Raw genomic sequence first — 25,681 nt, 5'->3', positions numbered from 1 at the left:
TTTTTTTAATGAAGTAATGTGAAATTAGAAAACAAATTGTATCGGGGGAACATTTTAGGCAATTCACTGTCATTTGTCCAGTTCTACATGAAAGATGTTGGCTTGTAATTAGAGAGGAGTTGATCATCCGCGGTTCCTTTTTATGGACGTGATATTTTGTGGTGGACGCAATACATATTCTGTTCATCAATGAAAATCCTCTACTGGACACAACATTGTATAATATGTTGTGATTATACTTTGCCATCCTCTAAATAGCCAAGTCGTATTCTAAAGCTGGGTACACACTACAAAATTTGCCACCAACTTTTTATGCCGATCGATTTCACATGCGATCGATGGTCCGATCGCTCGGTCCATGGACTGCATACACACTAGCCTTGTTTTAGAAGATAAAGGGAAGAGCGGACGCCCCTTTAGCGACTTTTTACAGCCATGTTGTCGTGAGCAATGATTGCAATTTCGTACACATCGGTCGGAAGTTTATACACACTACACAACGGAAACGAGTTTGGAACGAAAATATTTAACGGTACGACAAACCAAATGAGGCGACAATCGTTCACTTGGGCAGACTTTCGACCATCGTGTCACTGCACACACTGACCCGACTTTTGAACGAGCGGTCGTATGTCGGTTGGTTGAGCCGATTATTGGACAAAAACCCTGTAGTGTGTACCCAGCTTTAGTATATATTTTATTCAGTTTAAATCTCAGTCACACATTTACCACAAGCATGGTCTACATAAACACTGCAAAGTGCCTTCCTCAGCATGCCACAACATCGCTAAGCTCTCACATCCTTCTCCTTTTCTAGTCAGATCACATGTAACCCATGCTCTCTTATGCTGGCCTAATGCATGCATATCACTAGAGGGAAGTAGGGTCAGAGGAAATTTGAGGAAAAAGTACTTCACAGACAGGGTAGTGGATACGTGGAACAGCCTCCCATCAGAGGTGGTAGAGGCTATTACAGTAGAGCACTTTAAACATGCTTGGGATAGACATAAAAATATTCTTATAACGAATAATAGGGTTTGAGGTTCCCCTAGGTTAATAAAACAATGACTAGATGGGCCAAACGGTTCTTATCTGCCGTCAAATTCTATGTTGACGTAATTTCTGGTGAACAAATAGGAAGAGGACAAAGCAGAGTTGCTATGACCAAGGAAACTGAGGGACATGAAAAAATAGACTAAATACTACAGTAATAGAGCAAAATAGACTAAAAAAATGAATAATTGTCAGATATACCAATTAGGTAAATACCAGCAATATATACATTGTGCACCAAGAAAATTGGTAAATTTTTTTTTAAAAAAAAATTATATTTCTTCATTTTGATGCCCCCCAAAACTTGCTGCCCGCAGCTGACTCAGGGTCCCTGGTTATGCACACCCCTGACACTGACAGACATAATTCTGGAACTGAAGTCATAGACAACAATTACAAGAAGTGAATGGGCAAAGTCTGGGGGATTGTTCTGGAGTAGGACTTACCACGATGAGCCAGACCTGACTGACAAAGAAAATCATGTGGTTCGCTATTAAAAACAGTTCCGATAGATCCATTTAAGGTTGAACACGTTCCAGTCAGTTAGCACATGGTTGAACACACTTGGACATGGTCGACTTTGTTTGACTTTCTCAAATTTTGCTAACTTTTTTATGAATGAAAAATTCACAAAGTTCTGTGAATTTTCGAATATGTGAATTGATTCATCAAACCAGTTCAAGAAACAATGGTTCAAGTATCTCAATTTTGGATAATTGGGGACATTCTCATAATTTCATCTGGTATGATCAGGCCACACACATTACAATTAATGGTCAGATTTGTAGAATTAACCTGATTAATAATCGTTTCCTATAATGTTATTGTACTGAAGTCTAGGGGCTAGATTTACTAAGCTGCGGGTTTGAAAAAGTGGGGATGTTGCCTATAGCAACCAATCAGATTCTAGCTTTCATTTATTTAGTACATTCTACAAAATGACAGCTAGAATCCGATTGGTTGCTATAGGCAACATCCCCACTTTTTCAAACCCGCAGCTTAGTAATTCTAGCCCTAGGGGTTTAATATAGACATGATATTTTATAGTTTTATAGTACGGATGAAAGTTTTCACAGATACACTCAGATAATGATCTCACTCTTTGGATACAGAGGTTGACCATTTCACAGAGAGCTCTGTCCAACATCCACCCTCAACTTCATGGATTAGAGAGAGAAGCTATACCACAATTTCCAGCAGCAGAGGTAAGTAGACTGTACTTCTTATGTTCCCTATAATTAAAAAGGGTTGTTTGTACTAAAAATAGTTGTACATTATTCACTAATACATGTTTTGAAATCTAGAAGAATATATGCACATTTGAAAGGACCACTAATCCAAATATATAACTTGGACTAATGTGTGCTGGCGATTTTATAACATCGAATGCATATCGGCCTTTATTACCATGCTACTATTATAAACTAGATTCCCACTAAACAGTGCCCCAAGTGATCAGTTTACCATGGACAATATTGAGTGGCTTGCAGGGGCGGATCTAGACAATAACTTTACCCGGGGCGATTTTAGGGGGAGGCGATTTAGGCCCCGCCCCCTTTCTGATGTCTAATGATGCCGGCGGCTGCACAGTATGTGCAGGTCCGCTCGGCAGTGACAGTGTGCTGCTCCGCTGCTCTGATTGTGTTTAAAACACAATCAGAGCAGCCGGGCAGCACACTGTCACTGCTGAACGGACCTGCACAGTGTGCAGCCGTCGGCAGCAAGCCCCTGCTAGGGGGGGGGCATTCGCCCCGATCGCCCCCCCCCTGGATCCGCCACTGGTGGCTTGACCAATCAAAAAGAAAAAGGCGTCTATCAGGCCTAGTAATACCTATGTTATATTTATCTTGAAGAGCTATGCATACAAATTCTGACTTATAAAAGTTAAAGGTTTGAGCATGCTTCTCCTAAGGGACAGCTGCCCGTCTAAGGGATGTACCTATTCCTGTTAGCTAGATCACTGCATGAAATCATATACAATGGGCAGCACGTTGGCTCAGTGGTTAGCACTTCTTCCTCACAGCACTGGGGTCATGAGTTCAATTCTCAAACATGGCCTTATCTGTGGGGAGTTTGTATGTTCTCCCCATGTTTGCGTGGGTTACCTCCGGGTACTCCAGTTTCCTCCCACACGCCAAAAACATACTAGTAGGTTAATTGACCGCTATTAAATTGACATTAGTCTCTCTCAGACTGATGTGAGTTCTTTGTACAGTGCTGCGAAATTAGCGGCGCTATATAAATAGCTGATGATGATGAATTCCAAACTTCCTTTGCAGTTACTTGGTTGTCTGGTGTAAATAAAATCACATCTATATGCAGCACTTTCCTGCAGGACCCCACAGCTGGTGTGGAAGCCGCCAAAGCCCCATGTCCATATGTATTTTTTTGAACCTTGAACAGTACTTGGTGGCCCTTAAAAATGTTGCTATAGAGCCCACAAATGTCTAGTCACGCCCCAGATATAATTAAAATATATTGTTGTGTAATAATGGTTTTATTATAATATATATATATATATATATATATATATATATATATATATATATATAATCATAACAAATCTGTGTTCAATATCTAAGCCGTGACTCTGCTTCTCTTCTTTAAAAATGAAAAGATTACAGCGGAATCTTCATCTGCCTTAATCTTCTTTCTAACATGTTCTTGTGAGTTTACAAGCCACTAAATCTGTTCCTCATTTTCCAAACAGAAAAACTTGCTAGTGGTCCAATCCATGCTGAACACAACCGAGGGGAACTTTCATCACTTAGTAGCGCTGTTAAACTGCCGTGGGCTCCATAAGGTGAGAAAAGAGCTTGTTCTTCTTTTCCTTCGCACCCCACAGGGTTGCGAAGGAAACTCTGCGTTATTGCGGTACCGTATTACCTTCGGTAATGCGCACTCTGCGCATTACCGTGATCACGGACCTAATTGAATATGCCAATTAATGTTATAAAGTAACACAAAGGAGTTTAAGTACTATGTCTAGAATAGACAGCTTTTACATTGGCCAGTTCCATTTATCCGTCTCTTAGTCTATATGTATAATACAATAAGCTCACCCACTTAAAATGGGACTCAGGCATCATTGGTATGGGTGGGGTTAGACAGGGTGGGCTCCATCAGAACATGTAAGAGGGAGATACCACATGACATGGGGGGGGGATAAACTTCATATCCAGATACTTTACATCTCTACATGAGTTTTCATTCATACAGTTTATTACATTAATGATGCTCTCAGGGAATATTAGAGTTATGAATGTTATATTATTATTTAAGTAATTCCCAGCCCCTTCTTGCTTGAATTGTAGGGTCAACTCCTGGGCTGGTGCCCCCTCCTTCTGTGCTACTGTGATCCCTGATGAATTGGGCAGAGGTCTACACCTCTTACGGCATCATCACACAGTCTCTGGTCACCTGTGTAATTCCCAGTGTGATAACTGTTGGCCCAACCTCATTAGGGAACCCAACAGTCCCCTGATTGGGTAAAATGTGGAATTATCCATTAATGCTTCGTACTCATAGGTTCATAAGTTTGCATTTATGTCATATGTATTTGCTTGATGTCTGTGTAGAATGTTATATCCTTCAGAGGTCAAGTAACGTAGTGTATTAAGTATTACTGTCAATCTGATTAAGATTAGTAGCTCAAAAACTGAAAATGCTTCATGTACATTGAAATACGTGTACTAAACATTTGAACCTTCTTTTAGGACTATGTGGATGCCCTTAAAGGTCTCTGTTATGACGGCATGGAAGGAATCTTGTTTTTGTTGCTATTTTCTTTCCTTTCGGCTCTGTCCTTTACCGCTGCTGTATGCAGCCTCCCCCGCGCATGGAAACGCTTCCAGAACAGGTGAGGAACATCTCACAAGCAGCCAACTCCCGGTACACCCACCGTCACTGCTGTTGTACTACTCTATGTTGGTTGGTTTTGCTGAATTGTCACAATCCATAATATGACTGAGAATCCTGCTTCCACTTACCAAGAAATCCTTTATCTAATAATTCAAAGTGCGCCCAGTCATCTCCCAGATTGCTTTATTAATGCAGAACAGGATTATTAGATTAAAGGCTGAATGGCAAATGTACTTTTAAGCATATGTAGGGCATTATGAGACAGACCAAGGTTAAACAGAACACTTGTGTTGTACATTTTTCCTATACGCCTGTGTACACAGTGCAATGCATCAGACCGTATTTCCAAGATACGTGTCTGATCCACATAACAAGTCATATGTGCACTGATAGCCTGACATCGTACAACATTCTCTGGAATTTAACATACTTGTAACAATTTCTTGGTCAGTTGGTGACTTCCCAGAAAAGTTAAATTAATTATATGCTGGACAAATATAGATGTCAATTATTCAAATTGTATCAATATTATACAATGGGCAGCACGGTGGCTCAGTGGTTAGCACTTCTGCCTCACAGCACTGGGGTCATGAGTTCAGTTCCCGACCATGGCCTTATCTGTGTGGAGTTTGTATGTTCTTCCCGTGTTTGCGTGGGTTTCCTCCAGGTGCTCCGGTTTTCTTCCACACTCCAAAAACATACTAGTAGGTTAATTGGCTGCTATTAAAATTACCCCTATTCTCTGTGTGTATGTTAGGGAATTTAGACTGTAAGCTCCAATGGGGCAGGGACTGATGTAAGTGAGTTCTCTGTACAGCGCTGCGGAATTAGTGGCGCTATATAAATAGCAGACGATGATTAAATGACTTAACCAACATTTTCATTTTTACATGCAATACACAAACCCTAAATCTCTAGGTCAGACCATAGTTAGGAAACCCATTAACATAACCGTTTTTTTGTGTAATCTTTGTGTCCTGTCAGTTGTTGATATGTGTTTTAGGTATAATGAATAAACGTTATTGCAGTAATTAAATGCTGTAATTACTTTGTTACAGGGACCTGGATTACGACGATATGGACGAGGACGACCCGTTTAACCCTCAGGCACGTAGAGAGATGCTGCGCACGGCGGGCAGGCCTCACCTGCCCAGTTTCTATAGTTACAGCAGTAGCTGCGGCAGCCACAACAGCCTGCGGGTCTCGGCCCCGCCTATTTCCAACGCCCCCGTCTCACAGTACATGTGAGTAGCCGCACACACAGGCCGGCAGCCACATGGGGGCTTTTTATTTAAGATTACAATATTAAGCAATAAAAAAAAAGCTTACTGATATTTTGTGTCTGCAGAGAGACCCGCAGATGAATGCTGTGCTCTGCATATTATGTTATCACTGTATATAATACTAAAGAGCATGAAGCTTATATGTGCAAGGAATATACAAACTGCATGCAAGTTTCCAAGTGATAATATCATACTTGCCAACTCTCCCGGAATGTCCGGGAGACTCCCGAAATTCGGGTCAGTCTCTCGGACTCCAGGGAGAGCTGGCAAGCCTCCCACATCCCGCAATTGCGGGGCTAAAATGACGCGATCGTGTAATTTTGGCCCCGCCCCCTGCGACAAAACGGCATATTTGTCACGGGGGGGGGAAGGGGGGTCAAAATGACACGTTAAGCCGTGCCCGCCCCCTCCCGCCCTCTAGAAACGCCCCTATCCCTGATATAACTTGCCAAAAGTACTCAAGTATGGATAACATCGTTTAAAAAGGCAACTGTAGTTCATATGAGGTATATGGTTGCAATATATATATATATATATATATATATATATATATATATATATATATATATATATATATATATATATATATATATATATATATCTACAGCTACAGGTGCATTTTCTGGGTGGGGGTGGGATATTTTTTGCTTAACCTCTTCAAGTCCAGAGGTCCTCTCCTCTTCATGACTTGACCAATTTTATGTTTTTACAATGATTTAGTTTCACCATAAAGATATGTTAAGTTCTTAAGCTACCAAACGGAATCCCATATATTTTTCAGAGAAGAAATTACAATGCCGATCATTTCATTTGGTTGCATACTGTAATAAATATATATTGTTAGGTATGAGCATTATATTGTGAAAAAGCATCCACCTTCGTGGATTTTGTTTAGCTTAAATATACGTAATAGACCATATAATTATTCATTAATTCAATACACTAGCAATGTGTATCTAACAAATATCTGTTTTAAACAATATCTTCCAGAAAACAGGCACATGACCCACGTCAGCGGCATTATACCCCCTAGCCCAAAGAGATTGACTTTTGGATATACCTTTTAAATGAAAGCAAAGTAGTGCATAGCTAAGGGGTTAGGGCCATGGACCATACGACAGCCCTGCAAATGCTTATGACACAATAGTCTTGATTTATATCACTTTACTGGGTAACAAACTTTATAACCTGCAAAATAATGTTTTCTGAAATTGTCTATAAATTAAGCAAAAACAAAAACATACTGTAAACACTAAGAAATGCCTTGATTCTTTTTTTTTCGTGTGTGTTATTTCCTGTTTTTGTTATGAGTTTTCGTGTTTCTCCCTTTTATTGTACTTTTAGGAATCAAAGCGGTTTGTTCAGTGGCAATCCTCGATTTGAAAATGTACCTTTGATTGACAGGCAGTCCCCGCCCCCTTCGGTAAGTGGTGTTGAGGATACTGTTAGATTTGTTTTCAATCACATTTAAACTCCTATACTTTAGGCATATTAAATGAGAATGCCGATAACACGTTATTTCTGTGAATGAACAACTCTCCCTCCTACAAACAGAACAGTTGGTGGTAAACCCATACTTGCCAACTTTTCCTTGTTGGCTTCAGGGAGATCCCAGGGGAGGTGGGTGTGTGGGGGTGGGGCTTGACGAATCCCATCATTTTTGCCCCGCCCCCTAAACGTTTGTCACAATTTTGGCCAATGACAGCAGGGGTTAAGATGATGCAATATTTGTGTCATTAAGTCCCCGCCCCTGCCACTTATCTATTGCGGGGGCGAGAACCTGGAGGTTTTCCTGTTCTCCCAGAAAAGCGGGAGTCTCCCGGACATTCCGGGAGAGTAGGCAACTATGCTTTAAAGAAAAGCAGCTAATGAATCTCTAGAGACTGAAGTGTCTTTTACATTTCTGTCTCCATTACTGAAGTCATGTTGTCTTACCTGTCATTCTTTGATTAAATCTTGGTCTCCATGAAAATGGCCACCTCAATACATGGACATAGGACACAATTTCTGAACTGTGTCATCATGCCACAGATGGCGAAGCCAACCACGTCTTGGACTGGCTCAGCATCAGGGAGAATGCCAGACTCTTCAGGGAGTGAGGGAGATCACCCTTATTTCAGGGAGTCTCCCTGACGTTCAGGGAGAGTTGGCAGGTATGGTCAAACCCTGCACTTTGGGATATACTCACCTTTGGCAGCAGCTGATGTTTCTCCAGTCACCGCAACCTGGAGAAATTTGAGTATAAACACTGCCCAGTACAAGGTGGTCAATGAAGCTTATTGGGAAAGTTGCTGCACCCATCCAATCAGCTGTATCGACAACTTTCCACTGCACTATGTTTACATTCAAACTTCTACAGACTACATATAATTCAAATCATACTTGCCGACCTTTGAAAAGGCAATTCCGGGAGATCCCAGGCAGGGGGCGTGGTTGGAGGACGGGAGGGGGTGGGGTGCGGTCAATCGCGTCATTTTGGCCCCACCACAGAAACGGCATTTTGTTGCGGGGGGGGCAGGGCCAAAATTATGCGATTCACCGTGAATCGCGTCATTTTGATAAGTGAGTTCCGTATGCGGTATACTTGCCTGCTTTCCCGGGAATCCAGGAGACCTACCCGAATTTCGGGAGTCTCCCGGACATACCGGGAGAGTTGGCAAGTATGATTAAAATCAAGCAAGTTTCGTAAATAAATAATTCATCATCGCCATCAACATTTATTTATATAGCGCCAGCAAATTCCGTAGCGCTTTACAATTGGGAACAAATATTGATAGGACAATACTGGGTAATACATACAGACAGAGAGGTAAGAGAACCCTGCTCGCAAGCTTACAATCCATAGGACAATGGGAGTTAGAAACACAAGGGCATGTGCTACATCATATTGCACAATGGACCAGCTAGAATGCAAAGGTAAAAGTTTTGAGTGGGCTGTGTGTGTACCAATGTTGGTCAGAGAGTTGTTGTCTTGTGTTAGCAGTGTAGAAGGTGATAATAGGGTAATCTAGGGAGATTAAGATGGTGGTCGAGGAATATCATAACCTTGTCTGAAGAGGTGGGTTTTCAGTGAACGCTTGAAGGTTTGAAGACTAGATGAAAGTCTTATTGTGCGTGGGAGGGAATTGCACAAAGTGGGTGCAGCCCGGAAAAAATCCTGTAACCGAGAATGGGAGGATGTGATGAGAGTGGAAGAGAGACGCAGATTTTGTGCAGAACGTAGGTGTCGAGTAGGGAGATATTTCGAGACAAGTGAGGAAATGTATGTCGGTGCAATTTTGTTGATGGCCTTGACTGTTAGTAGAAGAATTTTATATTGGATTCGTTGAAATACAGGCAGCCAATGTAGAGACTGACAGAGTGGCTCAGCAGAGGAATAACGGTTTGTAAGAAAAATCAATCTAGCCGCTGTGTGCAGAATAGATTGTAGGGGTTCAAGTCTGACTTTGGGAAGACCAGTAAGGAGGGAATTGCAATAGTCTATGCGGGAGATGATGAGTGCATGAATTAATGTTTTTGCGGTGTCTTGTGTCAGATATGTGCGTATTCTGTAAAAGTTGTTTAGGTGTATGTAACATGATTTAGATATAGAGTTGATGTGGGGAATAAACGACAATTGTGAATCAAGGATTACACCTAGGCAACGAGCTTGCGGAGCGGGATTTATGGTCATGTTATCAACAGATAATTGTCAAACTTTGAATATATTTCATTGTAAGCAATTTTTATTATGATTTTTGAAGCTCCTCCGCATTTAATATAAGACAACTGAGCTTTTATATTCCTGTTTATTTGCCTTTTTATCTTATGTCAGCTGGAAAGCACATAGTTTTAAACAGTTTCAAAAAGCAATCTGGCAACACAGAACCAAGCGTCAGATAATGAGCATAGCTGGAAATCACTCCCTGGAATGTGACAAATGGGAGGTACTGAGCTGGGATGTAACAGCAAGGTCACATCAAGGACATCATGCAGAGGCAGAGCAAATTAATTGCGTGCAGGGAATTGTGGATGGGAGAAAATGTAATCCATGATTCACGGGACTATAACATAAACCACACTTCATGGGACTGGGCGACAGTGATTAAGTACAAATATACGCTGCATGCATATATCAAACCACCCTGGTGTTATATATCATGGCATTTATTGCATGGATTTACAAGGGAGTTTCACAGTATAACGGATTGTACATGTTCCCTTCTGCACTGTATACTATGCAGAATATATGAGTGATCCACAACATTCCTCATCTGTATTTAATTGACACCGTCATCATATTAATATAATATCAGAGATGATAGTAAATATATACAGTATTATATTGTACTAGTTATCTTTTATAATTCTGCATGTTTCAAAATATTATAAATCCCTTATTTTAGAAACAAAATGAGCTATGTATGTAGATCATACTTACCAACTTGACAAAGTTGGTTTCTGGGAGAGGTGGGCGTGATGGGGACGGGGCTCCAAAATGTGATTCACCGGGAATCGCGGCGTTTGGGAGCTAATTCACTAGGAAGTGGGCAGATCCGGGATATTGCCACACTCTCCCGGGAGTCCGGGAGACTCTCGCAAAATGCGGGAGTCCCCCGGACATTCCGGGAGAGTTGGCAAGTATGACGTAGATAGAGCCCCTGGGCAGGTGCACTTCTCTGTTTTTGGAGCAGAGTATCCCATACTTGCCTACTTTTAAAACTCCCAGGAGATCCTGGAGGGGTGGTCATGTGACAAGTGCACTAGGGAGCATGGTGACAGCCCCGCCCCCTGCTATGGAATGCCGGAGTTCACGGCATTGCAGATGGGTGCAGGGCTTAATGATGTGAGTCACGTCTTTATGCTCCACTTCCACCACAACCCAGGAGAATGCCGCCCTGCTCTTCCGGGAGTCCGGGAGTACTCCTCGATATTCGGGAAACTCCCAGAAATTCTGGTAGAGTAAACAAGTATGGAGTTGTGCCATATATTAGTATGGTTTATAACCGTTTATTACATACTTTGCGGCTTTACACCAAAACCAGAGAACAGCTATGCAGGATTTTGTCATCCAGAAAAGGGGGTGGAGCATCACACACATCGCATGGTAATGATAAATCTCATTACAATGTAAGTTCGCTGTAGCTCCGCCCCAACTTCTCCTCTGCGCGCTCCCAGTAAGGGTGGATGTACAGAGAAACATATGCAGGAGGTGGAAATGTGACACTCTTCATCCATATTTCCCTTAGCATAGACCCCCTTAGATACTCAGTTCAGCCAGCAGCCACTATCAGTGCCGAATTAACAGTGCAATGCAAGTAAAACATACTTGCCAACTCTCCCGGAAAGTCTGGGAGACCCCCTGAAATTCAGGTCAGTCTCCCGGGCTTGCATTTCTCCCGCATCCCAGGTTTCACCGAGAATTGCGTTGATTCACACCATTTTGAAGGGCGGGAGGGGGCGGGACAAGGCCAGTCGCATCATTTTGGCCCCGCTCCCGCGACGGGGCATCGGGGGGGGGGGGGGGGCAAAACGCCGCGATTAGCCTCGCCCTGCCCCCTCCGCCCGCTTCCGGGAGTTGGCAAGTATGAAGTAAAATCCTTCTAAAAATACAATTATGTACTGTATCATTTGATACAATTATTTTTACACCCATTAACAGGTGCTTAACTTGCATTAGAAATGCATCTTAATGCAGAATTGTGACACATTATGTAGATTTGTATCTACCACTTCTTTATCAGCCGTTACAGAGAGTATGGCAGTGTTGTCCAGCACCATATTATGTAGTGACCAGCATATAATGATACAATAGTAATTGTCCAGAATTATATGCGGTATAACCGAACAGCATGCAGCATACCGCCCTTTTATCCCACATATATTAGAGCCCCTAATTGTCCAGCATCTATCTAGTGATATAATGCAGGCCATAATTATCCAGTACACTGCGTCAGCAGGACTGCCCACACAACAAAACTTCACTATCCTTCACCTCCTTTGTAATGACACTAAGGAATGAAGCAGGAGCTCTGCATAGCAGGTACTACCAACCTGAGCTCTTAATGGAATATAATCGCTATGGCTGCTTCTCCAGGAGCAGGAGTTCACTTAGACCATGGGCTAGAATTATCAAACATTCTAAAAATGAAATGTGGTGGTGTTGCCCATAGCAACCAATCAGATTCTTGCTATCATTTATCTACTACATTCTAGAATCTGATTGGTAGCTATGGGTGACATCTCCACTTTTCCGTTTTAGAAAGTTTGATAAATCTACCTCCGGGTATTAATGTAACTTCTGGCTGCCCGATTCCTGGTAGTAAGGAGCACCAGTGTTGTGGGGTTATTATGGTGCCCCCGTCACTAGGGAAAGTGAGGAAGGTCCGGCTGTGGAACCATGTTGTGCCTGAAGTGGACTGCACTTTAGTTTTAATGAACAACTAAACATTAATTCTATTAACTTTTATTTTGAACCTCCTATCATAAAGTACTCACTCCTATGTCCTCATATATAGTTCATTAAGCCTGATCCTTTATTTGTTGCATGGCAGCCAGTGTGGAATAACTGGCACCTTTCTGTAACAGAGCTGTGGGAAGCAGGAACACTATTAAAAAGAATCCTGCAGTATAGCTTCACTTTGGGTCTAGAAACTTGGTATCCAATAGTGCTAAACAGATCACGCGTCCTATTGACCACAATACTCGTCTTAAAGCTGTGAGAGGATACCGCAGTCCAATCAGAAAATGTTTGAGCACCATCATCATCACCATTTATTGAACAACCAATAATTCTACAATGCTGTCCAGAGAACTCACTCACATCAGTCCCTGCCCCATTGGGGCTTACAGTCTAAATTCCCTAACACACACACACACACACTAGGGTCAATTTTTTAACAGTCAGTTAACCTACCAGTATGTTTTTGGAGTGTGGGAGGAAACCCACGCAAACACAGGGAGAACATACAAACTCTTCACAGATAAAGCCATGGTTGTGAATTGAACTCATGACCCCAGTGCTGTAAGGCAGAAGTGCAAACCACTTAGCCACTGTTAGCTGCCCAACATGATAACTCCTGAATAATGTATTTACCACTAGTAATAATTTGCTGTGCATTCTAAAATCTCTAATTTTTCCTCTTTCTGCATATCCGCACGTGGAATCTACCAGTACTCTCCTAGCATGCGAACATCCTTCATCAGTGGAACCCAGGAAGACACCGAAACACACTGCCGAACAGACGTTGTATCCTAGATGATTCCTTTCGCTATCCTGATTTTCCCTCCATCCTACAGAGATGACTAACAGACACAAAACAAAGACTGAGCTCTTGTGCTCTTAACCTCTTTGGCAAGGCGTTGGGTGCTAAGACCCATTCAACATTCCCTTGCTTGGTATTAAACCCTCTTACCCTCCTGTGCCGCCAGGGTAAACTTCTCTGGACTGTCCCACTGCCTTCAGTTTTATATTTTTTGTATTGCTTCATGTTCTTTTTACCCAGTCAGACTCTTTCCGTATTTCTTTTATCATAAGTACCATGCATTGGACCTGCCAACTGACTTCCAAAGGGGGCACCAGGGAGGAGTCTGTACAGCAGGATTTTTAGAAAGAGATATAGAGGAGCCGAAGCGGGGAAGATGTTCACCGCTGAAAGAGACATTACAGACGTTACAGACAAGGGGAATGGAAATCACCAGATAGATCCATGGCCTCCTATCTAACACCCAGTTAACCAGACAAGTTAAGGATGTAGATACAAATGATTCTGGCATTGACTGGCGTACATGCTGTGCTGTGGGCATGATGTGGCAGTGTAAAGGACGTAGAGCGAGTTCTTCAGCTGAGGACAAAGTACAGTGCTGCTGCAAAACTCTTCAGAGACGGATATGTTTTTAATTAGAAAGTTTTAACACTAACTCATATTTTACATTGACTTGAAATAAAAGGGAAAAAAAAACACTTTATTTTAAAATAATTTATTCTGGGTATGCTTGAGTTGTCTGTATGTTGTCTTTCAGGTACAGAGGTATGGACGACATCGTCAATCTCTGTATTACTATTTGTGAAAAGTGAAACATTGTATAACGTTCAGCACAAAAGGTGAATTGGCTACAGTATGCCAGGCCAGGCACCACCTAGAGTTCAACAGAGCAATATTCTGCGTAGGAGCAAGATACAATAAAATGTAATCCCATGTAGACACACTTGGCCAGACAAACTCCCTGGGCTTCTAATTACACAGAGAAACAGCTCAGGCTAAAGGATCTCTCTTCCTTCCATACATCATCATCGTCACCATTTATTTATATAGCGCCACTAATTCCGCAGCGCTGTACAGAGAGCTCATTCACATCAGTCCCTGCCCCATTTGGAGCGTACAGTCTAAATTCCCTAACATACATACAGACAGACACACAGACTAGGTTCAATTTGATAGCAGCCAATTCACCTACCAGTACGTTTTTGGAGTGGGAGGAAACAGGAGCACCCGGAGGAAACCCACGCAAACACAGGGAGAACATACAAACTCCAAACAGATAAGGCCATGGTCGGGAATTCAACTCATGACCCCAGTGCTGTGAGGTAGAAGTGCTAACTACTTAGCCACCATGCTGCCCTACGGTGTCCCCTGTACCTCCATTCGCCTCTCATAAACACACAATGCAGCTTAGACAATATATCCCTATAACTGCACCCCTCCTCATATACCTGGCGGGTCTTCCTACTAGTGCAGGCCTGGCTAACCTGTGGCTCTCCAGGTGTTGTGAAACTACAAATCCCAGCATGTCCTGCCAGCTATCTGCTGGCAATCTACTGGCAAAGCATGCTGGGACTTGTAGTTTCACAACACCTGGAGAGGCACAGGTTGGCCAGGACTGCACTAGTGGGAAGGGTGTCAGCACTGTGTCTCACCCCTGCAGATGTCTTGCTAAGCTCTGCCACACTAATTTCTACCCTCTAGCTGGGACGAGATTAAGGGATACACGGACATGGAGATGACAATTATGAAGGACCTGTTGTAGCCAGTACCATGCAGCCGGAGGCATGGGTAGTGCCTCCCTCAAAATACTTACATTTACCTCTCCCCTTCTGTAACATGATGCACCCACCACTAACTGGTTCGCGCAGCATCAGGGGCGGGCTGGCCCGGGGGCCGGGGGGTAGGCCGGCTGGCCGCCCCCCCCCCTTCCCGGATGGAACATATCAACTTTTTACCCGCGGCCACATCTGATGACATGAGATGCGGCCGCGTCAGCGCACAGGCGGCTGCGTCACATGACAGGGGATGCCGCCGCGTCATCAATGACGCAGCCGCATCCCGTGTCATGTGATGCGGCCGTCTGTGTGCCCCCCGGGCTTCCCTCTCCCAGCCCGCGCCTGCGCAGCATTTAAGGAAAGTGAAGATTGGCAAATATCTCCCAACTGTTCCTCAAATTCCTGGCTGAGCAGGACAGTCCCCCAAAATTGGAATCAGGACACCTGAGAGGAAACGTTATGTTCATTATTTACTGACCATGAATGATAACAAAACAAAAACTGTACTAAAATGGTGTCAATCAATATAGACCGGAGACTGCATATAAAAAATGGTATTGATTAAATCAGTGAGGAATAAGTTATCATCATCATCATTTAATTTATATGGTGCCACAGAATCTACAGCGCCACACAGTTAACAAAATATAAACAAGAAAGTACAGATAAGTAAGTGACAAGAGAAACAATAAAATCAGAAAAAAACAATACAAGAGACAATAGAAAAAACAACTACACGAAGACACAACTAGAACAAAGGAAACATTACAAATTGAGTGAGGAGATAGGAGGTAGAGAGGTAACATTAAGAGGATTAGGGTAATAAACACAGACGATAGAGGTGGAGTAAAAGGGGCAGTAGGAGGGGGGAGGAATTGTCTTGGGATGGGGTCGGGGAGACAAGTGTGAAAAGGTGAGTTTTGATAGTGAATTTGAAAAGATATGAGGCTCCGGGTGAGTCTGAATACGGCACATTGCATCCCCAAGGAGAATTAATAATAATAATTTGCATAGAGCATTCCAATGACACCATTCAATACAGAGAGTATCCAAGTGACCACAATACAATGCCAGAGCATCCCAGTGATAGTCACATACACAGCCTCTGTGCACAACCTCATTCACTGATTTACCTCAGTCAGCCCCATTGTAAATCTCACTAAGCTCCAACCAAATGGAGACGACATGGTTTGTACGGTGTGACTGACAATAAGACCTGTGCAATATGTTCGACATTGAGGTCTGTGCAAAATGGCTGTCAATGGAGTTTTTGAAACAGATTCTGTGCAATGTCCCTGGAAATACCATCTGTGCAATGTGACTACAAAAGAGATCTGTGTAATGGGGTCTGGAAAGAACAGCTAAAATTGAAGTGCTCCACTTTTATTACTGCAGACCACATGAAAAGCACCATCTTTAAAGGTACTTGGATAAACACATAGAATCTTACACAAAGACAAAGATAACACATTGCCAAGGTCAAGATGTGAAGAGTCTACAAGGAAGAATATATACATCATGCATAGACGTCATTGGAGAGGTATCTGCTTGGGAATTTAGCACTGACTTTCTGACTGAATTAACCTGAACTCAATTCATTAATTATGGTAAAAGGGTTGTTTATGTCAAACCATTATTTGAGCAAGTTTAATGCCGTCAAAAACTATTTAAGATCAGTAAATACAAATGTCTCTTGGGCAGATTGTGTCAGGTTTATAACTCTCATTATGTCTGTTACAGTAGATGTGACATCACTACACAAAACTACAGTCATGGGCAAAAATTTTGAGAATGACACAAATATTGGTTTTCCCAAAGTTTGCTGCTTCTGTGTTTTTAGACCTTTTTTGTTAGATGTTGCTATGGTATACTGAAGTAAAATTACAAGCATTTAATAAGTGTCAAAGGCTTTTATTGACAATTACATTAAGGGCTAGATTTACTAAGCTGCGGGTTTGAAAAAGTGGGGATGTTGCCTATAGCAACCAATCAGATTCTAGCTTTCATTTATTTAGTACCTTCTACAAAATGACAGCTAGAATCTGATTGGTTGCTATTGGCAACATCCCCACTGTTTCAAACCCGCAGCTTAGTAAATCTAGCCCTAAGTGTTTACAAAGAGTCAATAGACTTTTGGAGGATGGCCTGGTGTCTAGAAGGCCAGCAAAGAAGCCACTTCTCAATGGGATTAATGTCTGGGCAATTTCCTGGCCATGGACCCAAAATTTTGATGTTCTGATCAAATACTTGATAGCTTATTTGTACATTGATATTTAAAGTTGATATTTGTGTGCTACATGAAAAAACAGTCAGTATTTAACTTATGTGCAAAACAGAATACTAATTTGCACCCCTTGCATTGTAACATGGTTTTGTCCAGGAGACTGAAATAAGAATCCTCTTCATTTAAGATCCTTAATGAATCAGGCCCCTTTTGCAGAGAGTAAATGGTTGTGTACCCCTCCAAACAGCATGGAACATCCCTAAAAAGTACAAACGCACTCTCTGCACTCCTTTGTCTATTTTCAGTAATCTGGCTCTGTAGAAACGAGATCTCCCTTCTGCACAGCCCGGCATAACATGTCACTCTGCAGTGTCTACTCTGTATCCCGCTAGGAATGTCATCACTCTGCCCAACTCCTCCACTATACATGTGCAACCTTCTGCTCCTCTGCAAAGTATGTCTCTGACCTCACTGGGGTATAATGTACAGTGTGAATGGTACTATGAATACTATACTAATAATAAGTCCTGCCTACAAAATGGCGGCTTCCGCCATGTGTATGTGACAGCTTCCCTTAAAGGGACACTTTTCCCATTAAATCTTACTGTACAATTTGACAGACAATTAAAACAAAAACATTTTGTTTTCTATTTCTTGGCCAATCCACCACTAATATGAATATTTCTTGTAGTGTCCTGGTCAAGGAGAGGTTTCCAGACATTTTACTTGTCACGTTTATATCAAAATTCACACAAGATTTTAACTTGTCTTGTTTCGTTTCATAGCCAGAGTCAACCAGAAACTAAAAGACAGGCTTATACCACTTCCTATTACATAGGGAAAAAACAGCTAAAAATACAGTGGGATTTAGAAGACAAGATGCGTTTTATCAGAACCAAATCCAGAAATCTTAGCTGCCCCCTCTCCCTGATGCCCATGGGCTTCATTTAGAATTGGATGCTAAAATGTGTCAAGAACATACATGCAAGAAAGCGTCTGCACACGTGGGTTTTTACAACTGTATTTTGAGTTGCAAGTGTCTCGAGAGATGTCCAACTTAAATCTAGCCTATAGGCAAAAATGTACAGCAGACTTCATCATCAAATTTTTTCCCAGGCCAAGCTGTTTAAATGACATGGGTCTGAAATTAACAAGATTGGACCTTCTTTGTCTAAAGGCAATCGTATTACTATTATAATTTGGATAATGTAGATGGAATAATTTGTCCGTTCGTTCTGAGACTGAATATTTCGTTTCAGAGTCACAGAAGATAACGAAATTCCTAAGGACATGTGGATAGCTATAACAAGGCGGTTAATGAGTGTGATGTGTGAAGAATGAATGAGCTGCAAGCAAAAATCTGCGTTGAAATTACCGTAGTAATAGTAAGTGTGCACGCCGTATTGTTATAAAGAACAACGCAGGGAACTGAATCTACCGCTTAATGTTGGCATTGTGATTTTCGACAATGTCACCATCTGCATTTTCTGAGTGTCGGCAAATAGAAATGTCGGCATTTACCCTGTCAGCATTTTCATGTCCGCAGGATGTTTGCAACTTCGGAAATTTGACCGCCACCTTTGACACCAGCTATTAAATAAACCTATAGAACTGAAGTTTTGTCCTATAGCAGCCCCTGTGACCCATAGAGCTAGATTGTCTCACCGGTACTCAGATGCCCCCTGGTCTTGTGCAATAGTCTAGGTTTATATCTATAGGCTGGTGCACACAAGGAAACATAAAACACTAAACCCTGATAATACTAAACAGCAAACTAGAAAACAACAATACATAAATATGTCAAGAAAACCAAGTTATAGCTAAACAGAAGTCAGTGTGAGTAGTGGGCAGGATGAACTATAACAATCTGAAGTCAGTGGAAGTGCCAGAATTTCTGTAACAAACTGAACTCAGTGCAAACGGCAAACAAGTCTACCAGTAACAAATTGACGTGAACGAGAACAGCAGGCAAGAAGAACTATATAAATATGAAGTCAGTACAAAGGGCAAACCAGAGTACCTATAACAAACTGAAGTCAGCGAGAAAAGCAAATAAAAATAACTGTAACACCCTGAAGTCAGTGCAAACTGAAGCAGGGGAGAGTGGCAGGCCAGAATATCCTATAACAAGCCAAAGTCAGTGCAGGAAGCATCCAAGAGTAAAGTTAAACAAGCAGAGGTCAGAATCGGTTTCAGACAGAATAATCAATGAACGAGCAGGGTATAACACAAGAAGACTAGAATAATACAGAGCACAAACACCAGGGTAGCAAACACTATAACCGGTAATGAGGGAATGAACCCTTCAAAACAGCCAAAAGTCCAGTCTTGACAACACTAATGAATGTCCAGCATATGAATTAGAGGGTGTCAAGGAAAACAAGTACACAGTCTAAACATCCTTAGTCTACCACCGTTCATGTCCTAGATTCAGTCTACAATCCTGACATCATGTATCTGTCGTTACTCCTCAAAAGCCTCTTTATATAACAGCTAATGATGGTAGTAAAATTCTAGGAGGGTTTTTGACCCCAATTTACAAATTGAGTTACATATTCCTCTGAGTAATAACTTGGTCATACATGATGTTATTTCAAAAACCCTGGATCTGGTGATATTAGGTCTACTTTGGCTCCAATAACATCACACAGTCATCGATTGGAGCTCTGTTCAAGTCCTGTTCTGGAATCTTTTTTTATTTTCATACTTGGCTAGATTGAGTTTTCCCCATTCTCCTGTTCCCATAGCTGCTTCAAATATGTAACTATCTCTTCCTTTTGTGTATTCTTCTTTTGTCTTTTGCAAGTACAAGACTGAAACTTTATCAACTCATTATCCTTTTGACTGTACCATAGATTTATTCCAGATACTACTCCAAACAAGGTCAAAATATACCCACTGTTAGTGGCTGAAACAAAGGGTACGTTTAAGTACATCAAGGTAAATATAAGTAATAAAGATTCAGATAAGCAAGACTGGCAAAATATTGGACAAGAAATAGGAATAACAACACTAAAAACAAAGATAAGCAAAAAAGTTCCAAGGACATCAACAAGTATGACCTCAACATGCAGCCATGCCACAGGAAGAGAAAAGGTGACAGAGCATGGAGATGTGTCTAGAATGGATTGGGCCTGGCTGGCTCTGTAAGTAGCACTACAAGGAACAATATGTTACAATGCCCCCTACTTGTTAATTATCTCTAGATGTTAGGAATTGACTAATATTTCCCGCTCCAGCCACTACTGTACATGAAATCACTCTAACAATTCCATCTCCAGCCACCAGAGGTCATCGCTGCACATGAACTTGCTTTTCACCAAGATGGCCAGCACTACCTCACAGGAGTGTTGGCTCCTGCTGTCAACTTCTGGTTTAGGGCTGTAACTAGCGACAGCCTGATATACTCTTTGTTTCAGTATTATGGATTCCCCGCTCAAGTGATTCCTGATCATTCTGCATAGTTAAACCAGCTTGTCTCTGACTATTCTTGGCTTGCTCATCCTGTGTGGTAAGTGTAGGTAAGCATATCCAGGTAGGCAGATAGGGAAGATGGATAACTTCAGTAGGCAAAATTCCAATTGTAGGTCAGGACTGAGTTCAGGACAAAGTTAAGATCAAGGTGGGGTCGGTACACAGAAAAACTATGCTATTTGCCTGCCACCGACCCTGTACTGGACCCGACTACACCATTTGCATGCTGCCTGCCACGACCCTGTACTGGACCTGACTATGCTATTTGCCTGCCGCCGACCCTGTACTGGACCTGACTATGCCATTTGCCTGCCACCGACCCTGTACTGGACCTGACTATGCCATTTGCCTGCCACCGACCCTGTACTGGACCTGACTATGCCATTTGCCTGCCACCGACCCTGTACTGGACCTGACTATGCCATTTGCCTGCCACCCACCCTGTACTGGACCTGACTACGCCATTTGCATGCTGCCTGCCCCTAATCCTGTGCTTGGACCTGATTATGCTACTTGCCTGCCACTTGCTTCTTACATTATTCTTGGGTATGTTTCCACTGGTTGTTACCTCTGTCTGACCATCTCCATCAGTCAGCATTTCCTCAGTTCCTGGACATCTGGACACCTGTGAGTGACGTTTATTATACAGTTTATAGTGTCTCCAATATTACACTTCAGTTGTGCCACAAGACTGCGCTGTAGACACTAATACTACGTGCTTAAGACCTGGGGGCAGCTGAGTACGGTTCAGCATGTTGAGCAAGTTCTATGGGATAAGGGGTTCCTATAGGTAAACATCATTATTCGCTTGCTTCTAATATCTTATCTCAGTGCAGACCACCCCTGGCCTTACCTTTAAAAGTAAAGAATGAATGAACAAGTCTCTGTAAAGTGGAGGCAGAAAACCAATCATGTAGTCACACTGGAAATACGATTCTAAAGAAAACGTATACAGAAACTGCTGCTGCTCTTGCAAACATTGCCTGAAGTGAATATCTATCTTGTTGCAGAGAGTGACGTACTCATCGAGGGAAACAGGAAGGTCATGACCTGCTATTTTGATTTCTATGGCCAAGGTGCAGAATTTGATAGCAGCAAAATTGATGAAGCAAAGGAAACCTGACCAGATTTATAAACAAAAAAAACTTCCAAAAGGCAGAAGCTACATTAGCACATTCAGAGGTGAAACTCCATGGCTGCATCTCAAACTGGATAAAAAGAATGCTTTAAGAATCCCCTGCGGCCCTGAGGATCACCAATGTAATGAGTTGGTGAGGGTATGAGTATATTACAGATGAGCTGTTGTCTTGCAGTGAGTCACCACAGGTCAAGATCCCCGGTTTAAGTCCTCTAAGCAGTGACTAAGCTGACTATTACCAAACCAATGGTGATAGAATGAGACCCAGATGTGGTCAACGGCAGGTCAAAGATCAAGGGTCAAGTGGATAAAGGCAAGGTCACATGAGCCGAGGTTGACAATTGAGATTCAAACAGGCAGAAACCACAGTCCAGTGCCTGCTGACATCACCAGGAACAACCCCAATGTGTGGTGGAGCCACAGGAAGAGCCCACAACTGGAATTAAAAATGTCCAGCGTGCCTCAAAAGTACCACTGCTTAGAGCAGCGTGTTATACAGACCTGTGTTTCAAGACACCAAGACGCTTCCTTGGGCAGAATTCACACACAACAATCATATTCATGAATAATAATACACAATTTTACATCTTCTATTGTACCCATCCTAAACTCCCAATTCCTGTTTCCATGTTTGCAGCGATTCCATTTCAATCTCTTATCTCCAAGATGTGTGGAATTAAGAACGTATTGCACTCCTTACATCTTGTGTTTGTTACAAGAGATACTGATAAACATTGTCGATCATCATCTTTGTTACGTCAAGGAGATACGTCACACACAAAGTTCCATTTCTCAAATTAGCTCCTTGTTTCATTATGCCCTACAAGACTTTGGGCTAGATTTACTAAGCTGCGGGTTTGGAAAAAGTGGGCATGTTGCCTATAGCAACCAATCAGATTCTAGCTGTCATTTTGTAGAAGGTACTAAATAAATGAAAGCTAGAATCTGATAGGTTGCTATAGGCAACATCCTCACTTTTTCAAACCCGCAGCTTAGTAAATCTAGCCCTGTGTATGAAATTAATCCTGTCTATTTTTGGTTTAAGTTTCCTCCTAGTCTACGCACACCAAATGCCTTCCATGTTTCTCTTCTCAAACCATTACTACCTAATCAATTTAAATGTCTCCTATACCACTTATCACTGCCTACCAAAGTGAATTCAAGGTAAAACATCCTGGATTCTAGGATGCCCCATGGGAAACTGGATAGACAATGGTCCTGAAGAGAGTTCTTCGGTCAAAGCCTCTGTTTTATTTGCTGCCTTTCATATGAAGAAGTTCCATATACTTTATCCACTAAAACCAATTAGATGATATCCAGGGGTCATCCACAATAGTGAGCATACTGTAAAGTGCTGCTCTCAGAAACGCCCCTTACCAACTCCTCGCTTCCAGTCCTGCCTCTATAGGCCTGCCACACTCCCTGTGTGTCTGGGTCCCCGACATGTTTGGTGATGCCAGCCAGTGCTGGGTTTAAAAGGACAGCTCAGTGCACACTCCAGTGCCTGAGCAATAGATTTGTATGCCTTATCATACTTTGCTGCTGTAGCTTGCTTTATTCCGCATGGTACCTACTATTTTCTCACAATTCCTGTGTCTGCTCTCTGGTTGCGTGGCTGTAACTCGGTTACCAACCAGCTTGTCTTCTACCCATTACCAGGGTGAACGTGGGGGACGCAACCACGGGACGGCTGGCAAATTTTAGCCTGGGAGGAAAGCCTGGACTCAGCAGCCTATTAAGAACATTTTAAAGGAAAAAAATGCAGTTAACCCAGAGACTCGGCTGAAGGTAGCCCCCTATGGGACCGGCCCAAGAGGATGCTCCAAAGCCCAGCCAGCCCTTGGCCGCAACCTATGGACACCTCATTGTAAAGTCTATCAACTGTATGTGAGGGTCTCTAGTGAAGATCAGCCACCAATTGGACTCCACATCTCAAGTGAGCCAGCAACAGAGAGAGTCTATGGGGCATATTTATTAGGTTTCCGGTCTGCGGTAAAGCACGTTACCACGGAACCTGCGCAGTATTGCTGGTAATACAGTACCGCAATAACGTGGATTTTCCTACGCAACCCTATGGGGTGCGCACTAAAATCCACGTTATTGCGGTACCGTGGATTGACTTCGCAGCCCGTTCCCGTGGACCAGTATCCTAATTGAATATGCCCCTATGACTTCACTCACACTCTGTGACAACAAACTTTGTTTTTGTTTTTTAAGTCTTCAAGCTGGAATATTCTACCATCTGGTAATGCATTTTTTAAACATTTTTTTTTCAGCATAAGAATCTGTAATGAACATATAAAAAGTTGATAATCTAATCTTATACACAGAAAACATATCTAAAAGTAGTGAATATATTTGCCCAGAATATCTGAAGAGTACGATTATATATCTTTCACATTAATATATTGGAAAAAAAAAAAAATAAGAGGAGAAAACATAGATGAAAGATCATGAAATTACAGCATTTCTGATTATCCATGTCAAGTAAGTGTGATTAAAAATGGGAGGTTATGAATTAGATGCGTTAGTCCTTATATAGAGGAGGGGAGAGAAAGAACAGAGGTGGGGGCAGAGAAGAGAGAGGAGAGGAGGGAGAGGAGCAAAGAGGAGTGGGGGAAGCTGCTATTTATGTACCATAAAAGCATACTTGCCAACTCTCCCGCATTGTCCGGGAGACTCCCGCATTTTGCGAGAGTCTCCCGGACGAGTGTGGCAATCTCCCTGATAGGAAGGGGGAAAAATTTAGTTTAAACGCCGCGATTCACCCGGAATCGCGGCGTTTAGCCCCGCCCCCACTGTAAAATGACGCGATTTGCGTCATTCCGTCACGGGGGCGGGGCCAAAATGACGCGATTTCGCAGCCCCGCCCCCTGCACGCCCACGTCCCAGCCGGCATCTCCCGGAAGAAAAAAAAAAAATGTTGGTAAGTATGCATAAAAGATAGATTGGAAAGCCTGTCAGTGCTTCCATCCTATCTTTGGTTTGTTTAATATTCTCCCCTGGAATACACCCAGGCCATGATAGATTTTTAATCTTGTCCTAAACCACTTCTTCTGACTGCTCACCAACAGGAATTCAAGGTAAAACGCATCCTGGATTCCAGTGTGTCCCATGAGAAATAAATTGACAGATGGATTGGATAGTCAATGGTCCTGAAGAGAGGTCTTCGGTCAAAGCCTCTGATTTAAGTGCTGCAGTACTTGCTAAGAAGCTCCATATACGTTATTATATATATATATATATATATATATATATATATATATATATATATATATATATACACCAAGAGACAAGGACACTCTCAGAACTCATCAATACTCCTATTAAGACCGCTATGGGGCAGAAATGTTATCTATGGTTTTACAATGAGTGGACTTACAGCTTATTGAACCATGTTGATGGGTCCTCAGAGTGCAGTTGTTTCTTGCAAGCTATGTATAGGGGATTGTACATCTTTCCTTTGACATGTCACCTGGGCTGAAGCCTATTGCACTGGGAGTGCCCCTATTTGTGTGTGTAAATGAATATATATATATATATATATATATATATTTATCTTATACATACCATATATCCTTATCGTGATACATTTCTTAATATCGCTTTTGTGGGATATATTATTGTTA

General features: G+C 42.2%; 2 protein-coding genes across 5 annotated transcripts in view; one reads left to right on the top strand and one right to left on the bottom strand.

The window, feature by feature from the left end:
* TTYH1 (tweety family member 1) overlaps positions 1-14,139 on the top strand; it is a 110,581-nt gene extending 96,442 nt beyond the window's left edge. Inside the window, exons 9-14 of one of the 2 annotated variants that reach the window (XM_075190478.1) lie at positions 2,166-2,258; positions 3,764-3,856; positions 4,770-4,912; positions 5,973-6,021; positions 7,542-7,620; positions 13,351-14,139. In XM_075190478.1, coding sequence (XP_075046579.1) covers positions 2,166-2,258; positions 3,764-3,856; positions 4,770-4,912; positions 5,973-6,021; positions 7,542-7,580 — 417 coding nt within the window. In that variant the 3' untranslated portion in view covers positions 7,581-7,620; positions 13,351-14,139. Of the gene's footprint in view, positions 1-2,165; positions 2,259-3,763; positions 3,857-4,769; positions 4,913-5,972; positions 6,159-7,541; positions 7,621-13,350 lie in introns of both variants that reach the window. The other variant, XM_075190477.1, reaches the window with a different exon arrangement.
* Positions 1-25,681, bottom strand: part of LOC142107222 (immunoglobulin superfamily member 1-like) — a 196,929-nt gene that overhangs the window by 170,105 nt on the left and 1,143 nt on the right. The window lies entirely within an intron of this gene.

Source organism: Mixophyes fleayi, chromosome 11 (assembly GCF_038048845.1).
Source record: "Mixophyes fleayi isolate aMixFle1 chromosome 11, aMixFle1.hap1, whole genome shotgun sequence".
Classification (NCBI taxonomy): Eukaryota; Metazoa; Chordata; class Amphibia; order Anura; family Limnodynastidae; genus Mixophyes; species Mixophyes fleayi.
The sequence above is the reverse complement of the archived record's forward strand: the minus strand, read 5'-3'. Positions and strand labels throughout refer to the sequence as shown.